The 20,538-nt window shown below is 56.8% G+C and overlaps 2 protein-coding genes and 1 long non-coding RNA gene across 8 annotated transcripts in view; 2 read left to right on the top strand and 1 right to left on the bottom strand.

Moving 5' to 3' along the window:
- Positions 1–5,748, top strand: part of ATP11A (ATPase phospholipid transporting 11A) — a 125,312-nt gene extending 119,564 nt beyond the window's left edge. The window contains exons 29-30 of one of the 4 annotated variants that reach the window (XM_078452890.2): positions 329–428; positions 1,423–1,535. In XM_078452890.2, coding sequence (XP_078309016.1) covers positions 329–418 — 90 coding nt within the window. In that variant the 3' untranslated portion in view covers positions 419–428; positions 1,423–1,535. Of the gene's footprint in view, positions 1–325; positions 429–1,422 lie in introns of all 4 variants that reach the window. The other 3 variants (XM_078452888.2, XM_078452879.2, XM_078452892.2) reach the window with 3 other exon arrangements.
- A 2,457-nt stretch (positions 5,749–8,205) lies between these two features.
- LOC132681810 (uncharacterized) lies at positions 8,206–11,595 on the bottom strand. The gene is made up of 3 exons (XR_013554275.1): positions 10,789–11,595; positions 9,741–10,184; positions 8,206–8,576 (listed from the first exon to the last, which is right to left on the bottom strand). It is a non-coding gene; the product is annotated as an uncharacterized LOC132681810 (long non-coding RNA).
- Positions 11,596–11,776: 181 nt separating this feature from the next.
- MCF2L (MCF.2 cell line derived transforming sequence like) overlaps positions 11,777–20,538 on the top strand; it is a 133,621-nt gene continuing 124,859 nt past the window's right edge. For all 3 annotated transcript variants that reach the window (XM_078452857.2, XM_060636645.3, XM_060636640.3), the window contains exons 1-2: positions 11,777–11,837; positions 17,363–17,535. In XM_078452857.2, coding sequence (XP_078308983.2) covers positions 17,367–17,535 — 169 coding nt within the window. In that variant the 5' untranslated portion in view covers positions 11,777–11,837; positions 17,363–17,366. The remainder of the gene's footprint in view (positions 11,838–17,362; positions 17,536–20,538) is intronic.

Below are 20,538 nucleotides of genomic sequence, written 5' to 3'. Positions count from 1 at the left end.
GCCAGTCTGGCCCCTCTAGCCGGGGCTCCCCCACAGGCCCTCGGCCGCCCCAGCCCTCGGGCTCCATCTGGTGAAGGGCGCCATCAGGAAGACCCGCTCCTTCCCCGACGGTGCCCATGTCAAGAGCCGTGCCCGCCCCACGGCCCCAGCCCACACAGACTTCCGCGGCCAACCACATGCCCTTTGGGCACAGATGGGCCCGGTCCAGCGGCGCCCACTGGCAGAGCAAACCCCACGTCGGCCACGAGGCCAGACTGTGCTCACGGACGGGAGGTGCTTCTGGGGCCGGGCGCAGCCCCTCTCAGTATGTTTCCTCACCTTGCAGCAGAGCATGAAACTCAAAGCATCGGTCGCTGCCGCGCCCAGCACGGACCGGCCACTTCTGAAGGACCTCTTACCGCGGCCGAGGCACCACTAGCCAAGGATAGGTAACAGTGTCCGCCACGCCGCCCGGCGGGCCTCCCGGGTGTGCTGTGGTCCTTCCAGACGGTTTGTTCTTCCTCCAAAGTTTTGCTGTGCTGTGCCATTTTTGATAACAGGGGTTCATGGTGAAAAAAAAAAAAACCCTGCTTTTTATGCACACGTGTGTGTTTCTATCCCAGGTAAGTGACGTGCCTGACAGTGCCGGGCCACACACGGCCGTGCACTGTGCCCACACACACGTGTGCCGTGGCCCATGTTGTCCCACGTGTGTTTATGAGCTGCTACTCCCCCAATGTGTTCAGGGTTCATTTTGCCAGAACAAAGCCTGTTCCGTGGACTTCGTTGTGGAAACAGCTTCACCTGAAAGGTCTATCAGGAAAGAGTGTATTTTGACAAAAAAGGGGAACGTTGCATGATTTGCATTGAATGCCGGCCCAGACAGATGTCTGGCGCAGGCCTTCTGCTGTCCACAGGCTGACGCGTGGAGCCACATCTGCCCCTGAGAGGCACAGGCTTGCAGCCATGCACAAAGAGCACTCTGAATTAGGTTTTTGAAGTGTGACAGGCACATCTGCCTGGGGACGGTTTTCCTTTAAGACCGATTTCTCCTTGACTGCTCCCCCACTCCCCACTGCCCGGTAAACCTCAGGATGTCTAGGCCAGGCCACAGGGTCCCGTGAGCTGTCAGAATCTGCACAGACTGTGTTTGCGTGCGTGGAGGTGACCGTGGACCCCGGTCTCAGTCCCTCAGGCCTCCGGAAGAGGCTTCACATGTTGACATGCATCATCTTTGCCAGACGGTGGAGCCAAGCCGGGGAGCCATTTTTAGCCAGAATACAGTCACCACGCTGGCTTGGTGCCCTAGTTCAGATGGGTCACATGTGCCCACCCCCCCACCGCATCTGGAACGGGAGCCCCCACAGGCAGCATCAGCGCAGGTTGGGTGGGGTTCCTGTGGGGGGTCCTGGGACTGACACTGTCTGTCCTGTTCTCCAACAGAGCACACGCGTGCACGGCCAGAGCCGCCTCCCGGAACTCACCCTCCTGGCCTGTCGGCGGAGCTCCAGCCCCTGGGCCACGTGGCCAGGCCCACACGCAAAACAGGAGTCACTGTCGTGGCCTCCCCTCTCCAGTCTCCTGCACAGCCATTCTGTCCCTGTGCCCCATGGGGGGACCACTGGCGGACAGGCCATCAGTCCAGACCTCTGAGAGCCACACGTGTGAGCCTCTCCCCACCCTAAAGGAGGGACCAGGACAGCGGGACTTGTCTGGAGCTTGTGGCCAGCACGTCACCTCTCCTGGCTCTGGTGGCCTCACACTGCCTCCGACGGGCATTTAGTTGTGTTGGGAAGAAGGGCCCCAGGGCCTGCTGTGTCCCCACTGCATGGGGCCTCCAGCCTCAGACACCTCCGGAGAAGGACACCTATGTGGACATGCACCGCGGACGTGGAGCGCAAGTGGCCACTCCACCGGCCGTGCTGAGCACGGGGGGCCTGTCCTCACCGTGGGACGGGCTGGCCTTGCTTCTGTGCCTCCTTGTCCACAACCCTCTGGTCCTCATGCTTCTAGAACTGGCTGGACCAGCCCCTCGAGCCACGTGTTCCCACGGCCTGTCAGCGTCGTGGCCTGTGCCCTGCTTCTGTCCAAACCCACCACACGGTGGGGCTGGCCTTCAGGGTCCTGTCTGGTGTGGAGTTTGTTTCTTCGAGGGGATGCTAGCGTCCCCCGTGTGTTGCAGGGTGTCTTTGAGTCTTTCCTGTCTGCTGGCTGCCCTATGGAGAAAACAGTATCGCGTGTGAAGAATGAGTAATACCGTCCACGTGAGCCTTCCCAGTACAAGCTCTGAGATAGTTATCCTCACGCCCCCAAGAATAGAGCCTCCCCATGTTCTCTTGTTGGGAGAAGTCTCCCGCACTTGTTCTAGGGGCAGACCGCGGGCTGTGACGGTCAGACCCCTCCATATCCTCACTCAGAGGTGCCCTCCGGGGGCCGCGTCCATCTTCCAAGATCCATTTCTGGCCCACACTGGTCTGATGGTGAGTCGGCCTCTGAACCCCAAAAAGCAATATTGCCATCCCAGACTGCTGCCCACACTCAAGACCTTGACCAAACATTGTGTTTTCTGTTAGATGCCCGCTTTGTTGTCGTCTGTGCTGCCCAGGGCATTAGTTGGGGTGGCAGAGCCATCAGAAGGCTGGTGTGCTGACAGTCCCTGGCACTTCTCTGCACCAGTAATTGTTTCTAGAAATAACCTCTTTGACATAGCCTTAATGGTCCGGAAGGAAGACTGAGATTTCAGTCTGAGATTCAAGTTCACATGTTGAAACTGATGCCTTTTAAGAAAAGCATCACCCAGAAGCTAAAGTACAAGCAGGCACCTTGCCCACTGCGGATCCCGTGCTGTGGAACCGGGGACGTCGGTGAGTGAGCCCGGCGTCTACTTCGGAGATGCGGGATTTCAGGTGTTTTTGGAAGTTCAGGTTTCATAATTTGATTGTATAATGTTTCGCCTATAAAATATTTATTTGAACTAGGGAGTTAATTCAATGCGTACACACAGTGGTTGGGATAAGTTCAAGTGAAGTGGAAACACCATACCAAAGACCAGGAGACAGAACAAAGAGTAAGAGAGGGTCTCCGCCCTGAGGGTCCTCGCCACGCCCTCCGCTCCGCCCTGGCCACGCCCTCCGCCCCGCCCTCCCCACGTCCTCTCCGCTCTGACCTCACGCCCTCCCTGCACCGCTGTCCCTGGTCACGCCCTCTGCCCTCGCCACGCCCTCCCCCCCCTCCCTCCCTGGCTACGCCTCCCGGTAACGCCTCGGTCACTCCCTCTGGCCCCGGCCGTCAGGTCCGTGCCGGACCTTGCGAACGGTGGTGTGTGCATTTTTACAGCCGTTTTTAAGAACCTACTATGGGTATAAATGTCCCCCCGCCATCTGTAGGGGGACAGATTCTCTGTATGTTTAGTTAACAAATTCTTTGTAACGTATTTTTTTAGAAATCTTAAAATTGCCTTTGCACTGAAGTATTTTCATAGCTGTTTCTATCTCTTTTATTCATTTATTTGTTAACATACCGCACCTAATTTTTAAAGTATGTTTTTAGAGCTTTTATTTTTTAAGTTGGTGAACTTTTGGCCACTTTACATTTAAATTCTGGTGAGAGTTTTGGCTGAATGTCTCAATACCCGATGAATGTGAATTTTCAGATTTGATTTTATTCTCTACACCTGTTTGTTTTTGGTGTTTCCGGTGGCAGTGATTAGTTGAAGGCATATTTAGAGCACAATGTTTTGCTTGCTTTTTCTTCACAGTTGATTGTGATTATCATCTGCTCTTTGTTTTGTTTTCGATTTCCATCCTTCGGCCTTAAGATAGAAGTTTCTCGAGGGATGGTTCAGTATCCTCTTTCCACCTGTATTGAGACGGTCACCATTTACCTCTGATGATGCAAGTCTCCTTATGAAAGTCCTTAACCCCTTACATGCTCCAAAATGTCTTTTACAAAATTGTTTGGGAAATATTAAGTGACTGTGCCTGATCATTGGAAACAGAGGCGGGAGACAGAGCCTCAGAGGTGAGGAAGAACCCGCTGAAAGGCCGCACGTGGTACTCCGTGCGATCTTTCACCAACAGTAGTTAATATTTACTGGCCTTAAACTGACCTTAAAGCAAGACATGTCAACTTTTAGCATTTTTCTTAGTTTTGAAAACCTTGTTCAGGACTGCACATGTTAATGAATTAATTCATAATTTCCCACACTGGTCCCAGCATCTGGTTCTGGACCCACACACCATCCCCTAAGAACAGGTCACCAATAAAGCACGGGTGGTCCTGACCCAGTCACCGTCTCTCTCCTGCTTTCAACTCCGAATCTACTCAGGGCCACAGGCGTGCACGTGTCTCAGCATGCACGCACACACACAGTGCACACACGTACGCACTCCCTGGGCCCTGTGCATCCTGCCTCCCTCCTAAGGGGACCCTGCCAGGAGCTCTGGCAAGACCAGGCTCCTTAGACCTCGAGCCTTGTGCCCTGGCTGGACGCCGGAGGCAAGCGTGGACGGACAACGCTGTGGTGCTCTGGCCTGATAAGCGTCTCCTGTTCGGGGTTTCCCCCCCCCCCCCCCCCCCCCCCCCCCCGCCACTGACACCTGCCTGCAGCTGTGCCCTTAGGACGGTGGCAGAGAGGCTCCTCTGTGACCCGGGCATCCCTGGGCTCTGGCTGGCACCCTGCCTTGGGCAGCTGGGGAAACACACCCTCTTCTCCCAGACCAGCCTGAGCATTTGACTCCATAGGGTGAACGCAGAGCACAGAAGCCTGGGGCAGGGCGGGGTGGGGGTGGGGGGGGTTCCTGAGCCTGGGAAGGAGGCCAGAAATGCTTCTGCAGGTACAGGTTGATAGAATTGTCCTTTGGCCTGGTGAGATTCTGCAGCTTTAACTACAAAAATGTCTCCCATGTGCTGTTCTCATTAGTCTCGAATAGTTGCACATCAACCAAATGTTGAGTGCAGCCTAAGGGAGTTCTCCACCTTTTTTTTTTAAAACCACTAAGTGCATCTGTTTTGCACTGACTGGTGAAACCTAATGCAACAGCTTTACTTCACCTTGAAAATCACATTATTTATTTAACAGCTGCGTGTCACGTTTCGTTGTTCAGTGTCTTGCCTTCTCCATTTCTTTTGGAAGTTTCCCATTTAAAAACAGGAAAAATGTCAGTTGGCAAATGCAATTTTTTTTAAGCTAGCGGGTGGGTGAGCGGGAATGAGAATCATTCTGATATTGTCTAGAAACAAAGCTTTAATGGAGATGTGTTGGAAGTATTATTAAAGGGTGATTCTACTTTTGCAGAAAAAATCTAAAGATCAGTTTATATAGCTTTATTTTTTACCTTATGAAAATATACAGAATTTTAATATGCATATATTGTCTCTGACTTAAAATTATGACGTGTCTGCATTGCCATTTAAAATGTCCATTCATTATGTAATGTAGTAAAAGAACCTTCAAAATGCATTTAACATGAACTGTATCTATAGTTGTCATCATCATAAATACTGGAATTTATTTTTAAATTATTGAATATAGTAGGTGCATTTAAGATGGCCGATCAGCCTCCAGATAGTAATGTTAACCTGCTTTGAAAAATTAAATTGTGATTAAACCAAATCTTACATTTCTGTAAAGTTTATTTTGTATGCTACTGTTTTTAACTTTTATTTCTGTAGATAAAGTATGACTTGATAATATTAATTATATTGGACTTTTCTGCAGATTATCTAAGCAGGAGACTTGAATCTGCTTGCAATAAAGAAGAAAAAATGTCTGGTTTGGTTTCTTTATTAATAAAAAAAGCAGCAGTTGGGCTTAAATCTCTGGGGACAGAAGCTGCAGGGTGAACCTCTCAACCTGAGTGTGTGTCTGGGCTGAAGGTGGGGCGTCCTCCCAGAAATGGGGGGCAGCCTGCATTCACCGATCGTGGGATCGCCGGCTGCCCTCTCACCGTCCTGCCCTCGCACCATCCTGCCTGCGCCTGCACTCATCCCGCGCCCTCAGGCCCCTGCGCCCTCTGCTCACACCCAGCTCAGCCAGGATGGGCTGCGGGCTGATTTTGCGCATCCGGCTCCCCACCCACTCGGGTCCCAGCGCTGCCCCTTCCTCCTCTGGGGCCGTTTGCCCCCACACTGCCCAATGGCCGCTGCCCCCCCTCCAGTTCCTTGTCTGAGGACTGGCCTCGGACCCACAAAACCTGACTCCAGGCCCCAGATCCTGGGATTCTGACCAAATTAGGGCGGCAAGGATAGAGCCCTAAGGTTGGGGATGCTCGGTTCTGGGGTTGCCACCTCATGGGCCTCCCCAAGCCCCTGGGAGGAACCAGGTCAGGCCTAGGGTTCCACTGTGTGCAATTCTAAATTTGGGGCTTTTCCCGGCCTTGTGCACCACAAGCACCACACAGCAAATGTATCACACGCTGAGCGGGTGACGGTCACAATCACCAACCAAACGCTAGTGGCCAACACCAGACTCTAGGAAACACAACAGGAAGTAAATGCCTCCAGTGATTCTGGGGCCCCGGGGCCTCCGGGGCCTGTTATTGGTTGTCCGGTGTCCACACCTGTCTCAGGTGGCCCAAACCTGGGGCCACGCTACCCCTGGCGGCTGATGAGTACACTCGCCTGGCTTGAAGCTCGAAGATGTAACGGCAAACCCACTCACCTGTGCCCACGTGAACACACAACCGTGCACATCACCTGGTCCTATCCTAGCTTAACAACACTCTCTTTCATGGGAAAGTCTTGAGAACACATACTTTCTCAATTTCTTTCCTGCATTAAGGGGATACCACTAACATTTTTTTTAATGTTTATTTTCGAGAGAGAGAGAGAGCGTGAGGAGGGGGACGGGGCAGAGAAAGAAGGAGACACAGGATCCGAAGCAGGCTCCAGGCCCTGAGCTGTCAGCACAGAGCCCGATGCAGGGCTCAAACTCACGAACCCAAGATCATGACCTGAGTCAAAGTCGGATGCTTAACCTACTGAGCCACCCAAGCACCCCTAAAACTTAATATATTAATTCCCCTAGGAAAAATACTCACCTTTGTGCATTTTGTACATTTTTATGATTTCAGGACTCATTGGAATAATTCAGGAACATTGAAATAGCAAATGTCTAACTTATCACCGAGATGCATTCACTTGTCCTAATCCGAGAACCCGTCAACTATTAACCAGATGAAGAATTTCTCAGACACTGAAGACACCAACCCCATAGTTAGTGGACAGGTGTCATGGCTAAAACCAGCCAATCTGGAGTAAATACTTGCTGCTCAACGTCCAGAGAAATTTACACTTAAGGCCCCACAGCACATTACTGGAGGCGACCTATCACGTGTCCTTATGGCATTTTCTTTGCAGACCCATCAGCAAGACACTAGAAATCACAACATCCGGAAACCACAGTGCTGCTGTGCCTGGCACCCTCGGGGCCCACTGACAGGCGCTGTCCTAATTTATTGTTTTTTAATGTTTATTTTTTTTTTAGAAAGAGAAACCCAGGGAAGGACAGAGAGAGGTGGGAGAGAAATCTCAAGCAGATTCTATGCTTCCAGCACAGAGCCTGATGTGGGGCTCGAACTCACAAACTGAGATCATGACCTGAGCCAAAACCGAGACTCAGACACTTAACCTACCGAACCACCCAGGTGCCCCCTAATTTATTTGTTTACACTTTAAGAAATACGGATTCCTTGATGCATTGCTTATGAAGAGTATATTAGCCTTTAAAAATCCTTGCACAAAATCATAATTTGAAAAAAATCCACATCAATGTTCTTATTCACTTGGTTTTTACAAGATTCAAAGAGAGAGAAAGGGTTTTGAGATAATGAAGGATGAACAAACAGATCCTCTTGAGACTCTCAGATAGTTTTAGTATCTTTAGAATTTTATCTTTTAATTTTTTAACGTTTATTTATTATTGAGAAACAGAGAGAGACAGAGCATGAGCAGGGGAGGGGCAGAGAGAGGAGGAGACAGAATCCCAAGCAGGCTCCAGGCTCCGAGCTGTCAGCACACAGCCTGACGTGGGGCTCGAACCCACAGACCGTGAGATCATGACCTGAGCCAAAGTCGAACGCTTAACTGACTGAGCCACCCAGGCACCCCAGTGTCTTTAGAATTTTTGAAGACCTACTAGAAAGTCTCAAAATATGACTTAAGTATCAAAATAAATGTTTTTAAAAAATATTTATTTTGAGTGAGAGAGAGGGAGCACAAGGGGGGAGGGGCAGAGAGAGAGGGAGAGAGAGAATCCCAAGCAGGCTCCAAGCTGTCAGCACAGAGCCCAACGTGGGGCTTGATCTCATGAACTGTGAGATCATGACCTGAACTGAGATAAAAAGTCAGACACTAAACTGACTGAGCCACCCAGGTGTCCCTCAAAATAAATGTTTTAATTAGCTTAGACTTTGTTTTGTTTGTAAATGATTACACTTCCTCAATCTTTATAAGCCAGTGGAGTAAAAAGTGTCTATGTCCTGGGAGGGCAAACAGAGGCTAAAATACTGACCGGTGACGTCCCGCATGTCACACTGAGACCCTGCTACCACTGTCAGCGTTTGTGGGCCATCCCACGATGGTAAGTACTACCTGGGCTGGACAGCAGAAAGGATGATCAGGCAGGGGCGCAGAGACTTTTTTGCAAGAGCAGTACATTTACGTAAAGGATTTAATCTCAAATGGTAGTTTCAAACACAAGGAGAAACGGGGACCATCTGGAAGGCAGAGGGGCCTCCCTAGGCTGGCCACCGGGCACAGTGACCGACGGGGACAGCTCTGTAGGACTCCAAGGGGAGGGCACAGATGCCACCGTCACAGCCTCGCGGGTGCTGGGAGAAATCTCAACAACTGATTTGGAACCCGCAGGCAGACTTCAACTCACACCTGTCGGGACCAACCTCAGAACTCACTGGAGCTGAGGCCTGGGGCATGTGCTGGGAGTGTGCACTGGGGTGCTGGGAGCGTGTGCTCGTGCGCTGGGAGCGTGTGCTGGGGTTGTGTGCTAGGGGCATGTGCTCGCGTGCTGGAGGTGTGTGCTCGTGCGCTCGGAGTGTGTGCTGGGGTTGTGTGCTGGGAGCATGTGCTCACATGCTGGAGGCCTGTGCTCATGTGCTGGGGGCGTGTGCTGGGGGCCTGTGCTCATGCGCTCGGAGTGTGTGCTGGGGTTGGGTGCTGGGGGTGTGTGTTCACATGCTGGAAGCCTGTGCTCGTGCGCTGGGAGCGTGTGCTGGGCTTGTGTGCTGGGAGCATGTGCTCACATGCTGGAGGCCTGTGCTCACGTGCTGGGGGCGTGTGCTGGGGGCGTGTGCTTGTGCGCTCGGAGTGTGTGCTGGGGGTGTGTGCTTGCATGTTGGAGGCCTGTGCTCGTGTGCTGGGAGCGTGTCTCGTGCACCGGGAGTGTGTGCTGGGGTTGTGTGCTGGGGGAATGTGCTCATGCGCTGGGGACCGAGGGCCGGCTGCCAGGGAGAAGCCCAGCCTCTCCCCTGCAGTCTCCCCTCTCATACTGATTCCTTCACGATAAGCAGATGATACTACCTGCGAATTCTCCCTCGTATTTCTGCTTGGCCGTGCACCCCCAGAGCCCCATTTGTGGTGGTAACTTCCTCGTGCCTCACCACGGGCCTCACCATGGGCCTCGGGGGGCTGTGAGAGCCACAAAGTCGCACAAAGGACTCATGGCGCCATAATGAGCAGGACGCCAGCAGGGTGCTGCTCGGGCCAGCTTTGCACTCAGGGGAATTCATTTCCTCTCGAATTACCTCAGCTTTGGAATCAGCCCTCACGTTTTCCAAGCAGCACAGACGTCTCATTTTGTCCTCTGTACATCCACCGCGTCGGTGACCCTGCACCAAAGCAGAAAGCTTTCGTGGAGAAGGAACAACTTTCTGGGCTGCAGGTTCCGTGGCCGCGCAGGTGTGGGTGACTGAGCTGCGGGTCCCGGATCCTGGGCGGGAATCCTGCCTGTGGCAGCCACACTCGGGTTTGGAGCCCAGGCCTGGCTGGCCCCTGGGATTGAAGCCTGCAGCCCGGCACATTCTCACCGGAGTCACAGCACGGGTCCCAGCCATCTCCCCTGGTCTTCTGCACCAGCGGCGCTGTTTGCACATCCTGTGGAGCCGCCCTCCTGCGCCACCTCGCTTTGGCCGTGGTATTTCCTGCAGCCTCCTGAGAGCATCTCTTACCCGAGGGCCTTTGATGCTGTCCTGGGGGCCAGGGCATTGGTCTCAAAGACACAGGCAAAGTGCACCACACTGGAGCCCCCCGGCCTCACTGGGGCCCCTCTGAGAAGAGGAACCTGTCTGGGTCTTGGGGCCGCTGCCGGCCACCAGCCCTCTGCCAGGCAGAGGGGTTTCTCCTTCCTCTGATTTCCTGTCCCCCTCAAGCCACCTGCTCCTTCCTGAGCCAGCCTGCCCCCTTCCTGGCGAAGCCTGCCTGCTCTGTCCACGCACTCAGGGGCCCATCCTGCACTGTGCCCACCGCCTGCCCCAGGAACTCCCAGGAGAGCGTGGCACCCGCAGGCCCCGCGTTCCAGGCCGCCAGAGCCTGGACCCTCCGCAGAGCCGCCCCAGCCCGTGCCCTGGCCACCAGGGTGCCCACCGGGTGCATACAGACCTCCCACAGGTGACGTACAGAGCCACACCCGGGGAGGAAAGTCCTCCTGCAGGGTCAGTGCCAGGCACCCTCCTCCAGGTCAGGGTCACCATCCCCTGCGTGGGGCTTAGGTCTCCTGGGCTTAGAGCTGCCTTGGGTTTACATTTATTTCCCTATTGGCAGAAGCCCGTTGTTTGATTTCAACAAGCCACCCACCTTTACCCACTCCATGCGGGCGCTTTAAAGGCTCAACCAAGATGAAGCTTCCGTGCGGGTCAACACTTAGGATGTTCTGTATGCTGCACCACGTTCACATTCCAGCTCTACTCCAGAGGCTCCCCTCCCTGAACCTGGGAAATCACAAGAATAAAAGGTTTAGTTCCTCTCCCTGGAAACACGGGTTGCAAGGCTGGGTACTCAAGCCAGCCGGAGGGACACGGGGGCCCTGCCACCTTGGCTCTCTGGGCTGCCTTCCCGGGGCATAAATACGGAGGGGTGCAGGGAGCCCCTGCCCACTGGTGACCTGGGTCGTGAGAACAGGCAGCTGCAGTGTTTCCAACAGTGTGGTCTGGTTCTGACCCCTGTCCTGCCCCGGGCACCGCTTCCCCCAGGAGCCTCCCCCCCCTTACACACAGCTGGCCTGGTGCACCACAGCAGGCTTTGTGGCGACCCAGCATCAGGCCGGCCACCCCTGACAAGGTCCTGGGGAGCTGGGGGATCCGAGCCGGTCCAGGGCTTCCGAGCAGACGCACAGCTCCTTCCGGGTGGCTCTGCGCAGGTCCCCCGAAGCAGGGTGCGACCCCGGGGAACTGGGGTCAGGCCGCGGTCAGCCCCAGGGCAGAACTCCAAGCCCAGCCCGTGTCCCCTTTGGGTGTGCGATGTGAATCCGGTCCGGGGCGACCCTGGGCGGAGGGGCACGACCCCGGCCCCCTGACACGTGAGGGAGGGAAGGGCGGGCTGGGGCATCTCCTTCCCCTCCTGCCGCCCCCCTCCGCCTCCGAGGCCGCCCCTGCCCCAGACCTTTACCCCTCTCTCTCCTCTCCCGCCCCCTGCCTGGAGCCCCTCCTCTCCCTCCGCTCTTCCCGCGGCCTTCACCCTCCCCCTCCGCCCTCCACCACGGCCCCGCCCCCACCTTTCTCCGCCTCCCTCGTGCGCCCTCCTCCCCAGCACCCCTCCCCCTCAGCCGCCCTTCCCCCAGCGGTCGGGCCTAGAGCAGCACCTGTGGCGGAGTCCGAGGACGCGTGAGGACGGTCCAGGCCAGGCAGGTGCGCGGGGGCAGGGGCGGCGGAAGGGGCAGGGGGTGGGACGCGGCGGGGCCGTCCCACGTGGGGGACCCGACCGGAGTCCCAGCTGTCACAGGTTGGAGGGCAGCGGGCTCCAAGGACACAGATGCCCCTCCCCATCGTGACGGGGTCCTCTCGGACGCGACAGGTGTCACCCATGCCCCCCCCCCCCCCACCTTGAAGAGCCACATCCTGGGCTCTTCTGAAACGCGTCCGCTGATTGGTCGGGTGTCAGGACAGGTGTGGGGACAGGTGAGGGGCAGGTGGGCATGGGGGCACAGGAGGGGTCCACCCACGTGCATCTTTCGGAACCTGGTCGCAGGGAGCCGGCAACGGGAAAGGCGGTGGCCCAGCGCCCCCCCTCTAGTCGCTGAGCTTTTCAAAAGCGCGACTCAAGAGAAGACTCTCAGACTCAAAATAACAAGGCTTTTGTCCTCCGACTTCAAAGGCCGTTCTACCACTTTTTAAAGGAAGTCTGGCTTCTCTGGGCAGCACCGACACTTGAATAAGAGTGAGCTGGGGGAGGAGCAGACTTCTGCCCCCAGCAAGCACAGCTCCTATCCTTGCTGGAAACATCCCATCCAGGGGCAGCCCCTAGACTAGGAAGGGGTCAAGGCACCCGGAGCAGGCCCAGGAGGATGTGCAGGGGATGCTGTGAGACGCCCCAGGATGTGTGTCCACGGGGAGCTGCAGGGGCGCCACCAAAATAGAAGTGCATCCCCAGGGGCCACTGGTGCCCGAGTCCTGGAGTCCTGGGCAGGGGGAGGACCCCACCTGGCAGGTAGGCGGGCGGGGGTGGGTTGGGGGGGGGGCCTGGGGAAAGAGCCTGTGCATTGGAGGGCCTTGTGCCCTGCAAATCCGTGGGGTGACTGGCCCAAAGCTGGTTCTGAGAGCTGCGTTCTGCCCCAGCCTCCTCGGGTCAGCTGTAGCAGGTGGGAAAAACACCCTGTGAGGTGGGCACAGAGGACACTCCTGCCGTGGACCTGGGTGGGTGGGGAGGACGGTGCTCTCTGGGGTGAGTTGGCTCTATCTCAGGACTCCCGTAGAGTTTCCGGACCTGCCCGCCTCGCCCCACCCCGTGGGCTGGCTGCGCCCTCCCGGGCCCTGACGCCACAATCTGGGCCTGGCTGCCACTCCCGGGTTGTGGTGCCTTCGCGTGCCTTTGTCTGCATCAGTTTTGCCTTCTGTGAAATGGGAGTGTCGCCTCGCTGCCTCATACAATTGTCCAAAGAAGTGGTTTGTGCACAGAGCTGCTGGAAAGCAGGGGCCCACAGCCGACGGGGTGGGCTTGTGCCCCGGAGGCTTTGGGCTTGGGGCTCCGAGTTGCATGTCCCCAGTTTCCAGGGTGAGTCTTTTTTAGAGCATGGTAGAGGCAAGGCTTTCTTAAGGAAAAACTTGCAGGAACGGTTAGAAGGAGGCCATAATTCAGGGGCAGGAGCGATGGAGCCGCAGAACGGCCGAGAACATCTAACAGGCGGAAGGACTGCATGTAGCCAGAAACCCGCCTCGGCCTCCAGCAGAGTCCCTCCCCTGCAACTGCTTCTCCCCTCTCCCATCCTCACTGCTGCAGCTTGCTGGTGATTCTCTCTCTTTCTGAGTGTCAGGCTCCGTGGTGCAGTCTTTAGCTAAAACCTCGACTTTTGTCTGGGAAAGTGGCATCTTGGCGAGCGGAATGAGGACACGGTCACGGCAGAAGGAGAGGTCTCTGACTTCTGTAACATGGGGGGATCCCTGCAGTTGAGCCAGAGGCCCCTGCAGTGTCTGTGTGACACACAGGTGGCCTGGAATGTTATAGACAGACACACGGCACGTGGCCCCAGACTCAGTTGATACAGAAGTTGTTACAAGTGTTCAGTGCATTTCTCCTCTCGTGTTTGCTTGTGAGAACATCGGTGAAGCTGTTTCCTGGCAGGTGGGGACTCTGGGCAGCAGACACACGGGCACAGGTGACGCTGGGCCCAGAGCCACCTCTGAAGCAGCCCCCGTGATGCTCAGAGGCCCCCATCCTTGACAGAGGGCAGAAGATGGGGGTCAGTCTTCACCAAAACACCTGCAGAAGCAGCTTTGGGCTGGGCGCCCGCACAGGAAGGCAGAGTCTGGCAGTGCAGTCGGCTCGGGGTGGCCGCTGATAGAGGCTGGGGAGGGGGCACCCAGTTGCCCGTAGAGTCTCAGTGAGCTCCGGGTGGGCATAGCTTGCCTATGGTATTTTCCTCTTTGAGATGGGACATAACCCTCCTGGCCTCCTGGCTTCCTCGAGTGAAACTTCCAGAACTTTGACTCCACAGTAGGATGTCTGACACTCCAGGGTTACCAGGAAACTAGGACATGTCAACTTTGGGGTCGGGCAGGGGAGGAGGTGACGATCCACCCCCCCTCACCTTCTCTCTCCTAGAACCATCTTCTTTGTTCATGAATGATAACACCACTTTTTGAGTATGACAATTTGTAACCGATAACGCGATTGTCACGAGGGGCAGTGACAAAGCCAGTGGTGACGCTCCTCTCCAAACACACTTCTCTAGTGTTCCAGCTCCGGTGAGAAGCAGCGGGGACGCAGAGTCTGATTTCCCGTCCTGGTGCAGCTGTCTGTTCAGTGAGAGTGTGTGGTGGCCCGGGCGCCTCCCTCGTGCCACCCCACCCGGTGACGTCACAGAGCATGAGCGCCACTGAGCCAGGGTGGTGGCACGTCTGATGCCTGGAACCCGTGTACACAGGCCGGCTCCCCCGGGAACTCTGTGAGGGCAGGGGCTGCCTGATGCAGGAACGAGTGCGCAGGGAGGCGGCCAAGCCAAGGGAAAAGCCGGCGAAGCTGGTTGGCTTGGGTCTTATGCTGTGCTTGGCCACGTCCCCATCACCCAGCCCCCGGGTCCCTTGGGTGCTGTGTGGGGGACACCTGGACTCCAAAGAGGGACAGAACCAGACACGGGTGCCATTGTCTCTCCGGGTTCGAGCTGCTTATAGGGGCTTTTTCAGAGGCAGACAGGACAGCCAAAGGGCCCCAACACAGTTTGGTGCTCAGTGGGGACACCAGCCCGGAGGTTGTTACAGTGAATAGGCCTGACATCTGGTTTCTCTGTGCCCTTGGGGCTATACTAGCTGTGGGAAACTCTGCGATGGAGAAGGCTCTCTCTCTCCTGCCTGTGCCTCTCTGCCTGGGACACTGGGGGCATTGTCCTGAGCTTCTGGAGAGGTGCAGTCCTGGGGGAAGGAGGGAGCCCACCTCCCAGGCCCCTGGTGCCAGCTGTCCTTGGGCCGGAGGCTGACCCGCCAGGGGGAGAGGGAGGCTGGGACCTAGCAGAGGAAGCAGGGGTCGGGGGAGCCTCACCGGTCCTTCACCCAAGTTGGGTGGGCGGCACGCTTTTGAGAACGAACTAATTAAAGCAGCTCTTGGATCATCTTGCTTATGTCTTGAGACCAAGTGACTGATGACACTTGTGCACTGCGGCAGGGAGGGCTGGACAGAGGGGCCGGTGGAGGGGCTGGATGGTGGGGACGGCTGGGTGGAGGGAAGGGCTGGACGGAGGGGCTGGATGGTGGGCCTGGGCAGGTAGGGCTGGACAGAGGGGCTGGGTGGAGGGGCGGATGGTGGGGACGGCTGGGTGGAGGGAAGGGCTGGACGGAGGGGCTGGATGGTGGGCCTGGGCGGAGAGGGCTGGACGGAGGGGCTGGATGGAGGGTAGGGCTGTGTGGAGGGGCTGGGCGACAGGAGCTCTCCTGGTCCTGGCAGTACTGGAACAAAGGTGGACTCACACACTCGTCCTTTTCTTTCTAGTCCGGAAGTTTAAGATTACAATCAGCCTGCTGGTTTGAAATTCTCTGAGCAGAATTTGGAAGAAAAGAGGAAAAAACAGGTTGTTTAGTTTTAACCCAGAAAATCATTCCTCCTAGTTTTTAGTATCAACACCAGACTCAGGCTGTCGGAAATCCTTAGCCTCAGTGTGACTGTGGCCGCCGTGTGCGCCCTTCCTGGAGCACCGCACACGGTGTGATCGTCTTGGAAACGTGGGTGTGGGATCCGGAAGGCCCCAGCTGCTGCCCAGGGAGAGGGGCTCGCCATCCCTGGCGTTCGGTGTGAAGGCTCCTCACCCTGGCCCTGTGTGAGGAGGTTAAGAAAACGTCATAGGGATCCAAGCACATGTCCAGAGAAGTTACGTGCAGGACGCGTACGGGTAACCAGCAGCAGTGTTTGTAAAAATGAGGGACGGGTGCGTTTTGTGGGACAGGCAGGGAACCCGGCTGGAGCTGTGTGTTTGGGCAGGGAGAGAGGGAGGAAATGGGGTGCCTTCCCGGGCAGGGGTGCGGAGTTGTTGGTGCCCGATGCACTTGGGAACTGGCTGCGTCTGCCGGCTAGCGCCACCCCCCAGTCCGGTGGTGGCTCCTTCCTCCCTGTGAAGACCGGCAAGGCTCCGTGCCAAGGGTCCTATGTAGGCAGCAAGTGGGAACCCCTCCCCAGGGCCGGCCGGCAGTGGTGGGCTTTCAAAGCTGCCCAGGGGTCTAAGAGGCGGTCAGGCCTTTGAGTGGCTCCAAGGGCAGACTGGCTGTCGGGTAGCTGGACCGTCGGGGAGGGCCTGAAGGACAGGATCGGCGGGGCCGGTCCCCGGCAACCAGGGGCTTGGGGGGAAGGACTGACAACTGGTGACCTGGTGGCCGGAGGGAGGGCACGGTGCCTGCGCCCTGCGGCAGCCGCCTCCGGGGCGTGGCTTCAGTCAGAGACAGAAGCAGAGGTGATGTTCGTGGAGCCACAAGTAAGGGTTGTTAAGTTATGTCATTTACATCTGTACCCTTGAAGATGGGGCCCTGCGGGTGTGAAGTCAACAGAGGGAAATAAGAACGAACCGGAAACAGGCTCAAAGACCAGGCACAGAAAAGCACGGTCGGTAGTGACCTGCTGAGGTGACCCTTGCGCCCCATGCATGATTCCGGTGCTGTCTGTTTGAGATGCAGCTACCAGCTGTCTCTTTAAATTCAACCCTGCTTCCAAAAACTTGACTGAAGTTTCTTTGCCAAATTTTCACTGGAGGGATAATACCTTGATGTTTGTTCTGGAACTCAAGAGGACATTCTTTGCTCAGAGGATTTAACGTGTTTTTAAGTAATCTGAGTAAGCAACCAGCAAGGGTTCTGAAGTTTGCCAGTTCGGTGAATGAGACTGTGACCTTGAAACCGGGGACCCAGGGATTTTTATATCCTTGAAACAAGAGCCTAAATGTCAAGGGGGAAAGATCTAGGCCTTTGTTTTTCTTAAGCAGCAGAAGTAAATGATATTTTTGTTTATGCAACCTTTACTCCACTTAAGTACTGGGACAGCAGGCTGGTTGCTAACTGAGCGTTGACACGATGGAAGGCAGTTGGAGAACGAGTGTCCTCGTGGACGCACTCTGGCCGTTTCTGAATAAGCGCCGCGGAAGGCTGCGTCTGGTTATTTGGGCTTTATTCGCAGACACAACGCCAATGTTTTTGAGCAGGGTGACCTCATTTTTGTGTTAAAATCTGTTTCCGCACTGCAGACTTATGTTTGACTGCTGGAGATGTGTCCCATGCCAGAGGGCTGCACGTGACCATCGCTCCTCCCTGAGACGATCCGATGAGGCTGAGGAGGAAGAAGGTGACCATCAGATCGATGTCCCTGATGTCATCGGGCTTGTTCAAGACCAACCCGGGGGGTCAGACACACCCACAGGTGGGGATCGCGCCTTATTTCTGTCCGGAAGCTCGCGCTGGTGATCGGACTCGCACGTCCTCCTCGTAGCTACTGTGGTCCTGGGAGCAGGTTGATTTCTTTTGGATCACTGTCGCCTGCTGTCGCCTATTGTCACCTGCCCACGGCTGGCAGGCAGTCTCCCAGGATGGTCCTCACCGGGCCACCTGGCGGTTCTTCAGATGAGCGGTTTAAGACGAGGTCGGCTCCGGTGAGAGGGGAATAGTTCATTCGGGTCTGCAGTGAAACACCTGCGCCTGAAGGAGACCATCACCAGGCTTTGCTTCAGTTCTCAAAAACACGTGATCCGTGGTTTGAATCGATGGGTCGAGCTCCTGCCGGTCAGCAATCTGCAGCCGGTGCCCGGAGGACAGATGAGCAGGACCAAGGGGTTAGACCCCACTGTCCTCAGCGCCCAGCCTGACCCCCGTCCAGGCCCGGGCCCTCCCTCGCTCCCCTGGCCAGGGTCTTAACGGGAGGGAGAGGCTGTCTCCACTCTGAGTTTCACCCACACAGAGTCATTGCCGATCCTCCCTGTCCCGCTCCGAAGTAGTTTTCACTGGATGGGGTGAGCCCTGCACCCACCACCAAGGGACAACATGACACGGATGGCGAGTGTCCATCTGGGGCTGGACTGGAGCCAGGCAGGCCTCTAGGAATGCGGGGAACGCTCCTCCTTGCTCTGCATCTGGAGCTTTCTCGGCCTTGCCCTAGCTGGGCTCCGCCACAAATGGCCCTCTGGGCGGAGGCATCCCCGGCCTCCCCCTGGAGCTGTGTCGCGGGCGTCCCTAGGCGAGCAGCTTGTGAGCATTTCCCTTCAGACAGGGTGGGGGTGGAGGGTCTCATAAACACCCCAGACCTGGTGGGCCTGAACCGCGGCCCCAGTGACAGACACTTGCGTGTGTGAACACCGTTGGCCATTTGAACCTGGCTGGTGGGTAGTTGCATCCTCGGGTGGTGGCCTTGCCAGCATCTCTGTTTAGTAGGTTTCGAAACTTGATTTTTGTCACTTGCCTTGTTGGTGACTGTTGGAGAGTGAGAGGCCGCAGCCAGAACCCCCAGGGCGGTCTCCCCGAGATGGCGTGGCCCCGGGCTCTGGGAACTTGGGATGGTGCTGGCTATCAGCAGGTGTGTCCACCCCTGGAAGGGCACTTGGGGTGGAGGTGGCTCCCGCCTGGAGCAAGAGCACAGTTACGGGCGCAGACACCATGGAGCACTGACTTTCGCGGCTAGAAGGTTATCTAGCTCTCCGTGCTCAGTGGTGCTGCAGTGAGCCTCCGTGACGGCTCAGACTCCTGTGGTGGTTGTGCCCCCAGCTCTGGGGACCCTGCTGGGAGAGACTAAGGGCGGGGAGGAAGCGGGGCGTATGGGTGACAGGCTGACCGCTTCCTAATGTAACCACATGTCCTGGGCTGAGGCTCCAGAGTGGACTTGGAGGCTGGACCGTGGCTGTCGCGCACTGGCCCGGACTGTTCACGGCCGCACTGAGCAAGCAGTGTGTCAGGCAGGGAAACACGTGGCTGTGAAGGGTTCGTGAGTTTGTGTGTTGGTTTGAATGCCCTTGTCTGAAGTGCAGGAGCACGCGCTTGTCACTGCCAGTGGTTCCGTGTCGCCACCGCGGTGCCGCGTCAGGGAGACGGGTCCACTGGCAGGGGCGAGCTGTCCCGGTTTAGGAATGTTGTTGCCACGGCGTTTACTTTTCAAAAAGTTCTGTCTCTCCTGATCGGTTAGTAGCGTCTTTAATGATACCACACCTGAATAGGTACCGGGCAGAGACAACTAAGTGCGGTCGCTGACGTGGGCGTGAAGCGGACAGTTACCGCCTGCAACATGAGGTTGAATCGTGGCGTCGCTGATGTGTCGCAAAACCCTTCGGATATCGATGCTTTCACGTGGCTCACCTGATGCCTTAGTGCATTTAGGACGCGGGCTTGTGCAGGTGGCGCGGGCGGCCCGTGGGGGCCGGGGGCCCAGCTGCGGGAAAATGTACTGGGAAGGAAGGAAGCTCCAGGATTTCTGGTGTGGCCACTGGGCCTCAGCTCCGCAGAGAGCAGAATGGCCACTAGTGACTGCGGGTGGCACTGTGCGTGGTCTCACAGGCGCTGTCCTGTGGTTTGTCTCCCGGAGCTCACGCCACGTTCCCGCAGAGGCCCCCTCCCCATGCACACTGCCCACCCCCAGCAGCCGCTCTCCTGCTGTCCGTTAGCACAGGACTGATTTTGTTGTGTTTCCGCAGACAGTTGGTGGCTTTCCTGTTTCCCTCTGTGCTTGATGTAGTGTGTTGTACGATTACGGTGATCCAGGGGCCAAAGTGCTCTGGAGGAAGTGTGTCTGTGGGCCGTAACCAGCGCAGACGAGGGCCGTCGGGGAGGAGGTCTTTCTCCCTGTTGCCTTGTCCGTGTCCGGACTAAAGTCCTGCCCATCTGTCCGTCCTGCCCACCTGTCTAGACCCACTAAAGTTCCACCTGTTCCGCAAAGCGCTGCTCTGTGACACGGCCGCTCAGTGTCGGGAGTGTGGGGCCTCCCCGACCGAGCACAACTGTGTTGTCCCCGGCAGGGCAGGTTCCCCTGCCTCCGAGACACGGCAGCGTGAGGACAGGGAGTATTTCCTTCCCCATGTCCCGTGCCACTGTTTTCATCTTCAGTGTGCGAGGCCTGGCGGTATTTGGGAATTACCGCACCTGCCTGCAGGGTGGGTGGTCCGCGGACGGGCCAGGTCAAGCGGCCAGTAGTGCTAGGCCGCGTGGAGTCCGCGAGAATGTGTCCTGAAGTGCCTGACCCACGTGGACAAGAGGCCCGGAAGAAGTGGCTGCAGGATGTTGTGTGTATGCACAGCAGGCAGCCCGCAGGGGGCCGGGGAGGGGGATGGACAGAGCCCCTTGGGGCGGGCAGAGAAGGCCCTGAGCAGCCGTCCCGGGATAGGTGGGAAGGAGCCTTCGGTCTGTGTCCTCGCGGACGAAATTGGAGAAGCTGGCCGGCGCCACC

The sequence above is a fragment of the Panthera onca genome, chromosome A1, assembly GCF_046562875.1.
Source record: "Panthera onca isolate mPanOnc1 chromosome A1, mPanOnc1 haplotype 2, whole genome shotgun sequence".
In the NCBI taxonomy this organism is placed as follows: Eukaryota; Metazoa; Chordata; class Mammalia; order Carnivora; family Felidae; genus Panthera; species Panthera onca.
This window is presented reverse-complemented; position numbering and strand designations above follow the sequence as displayed.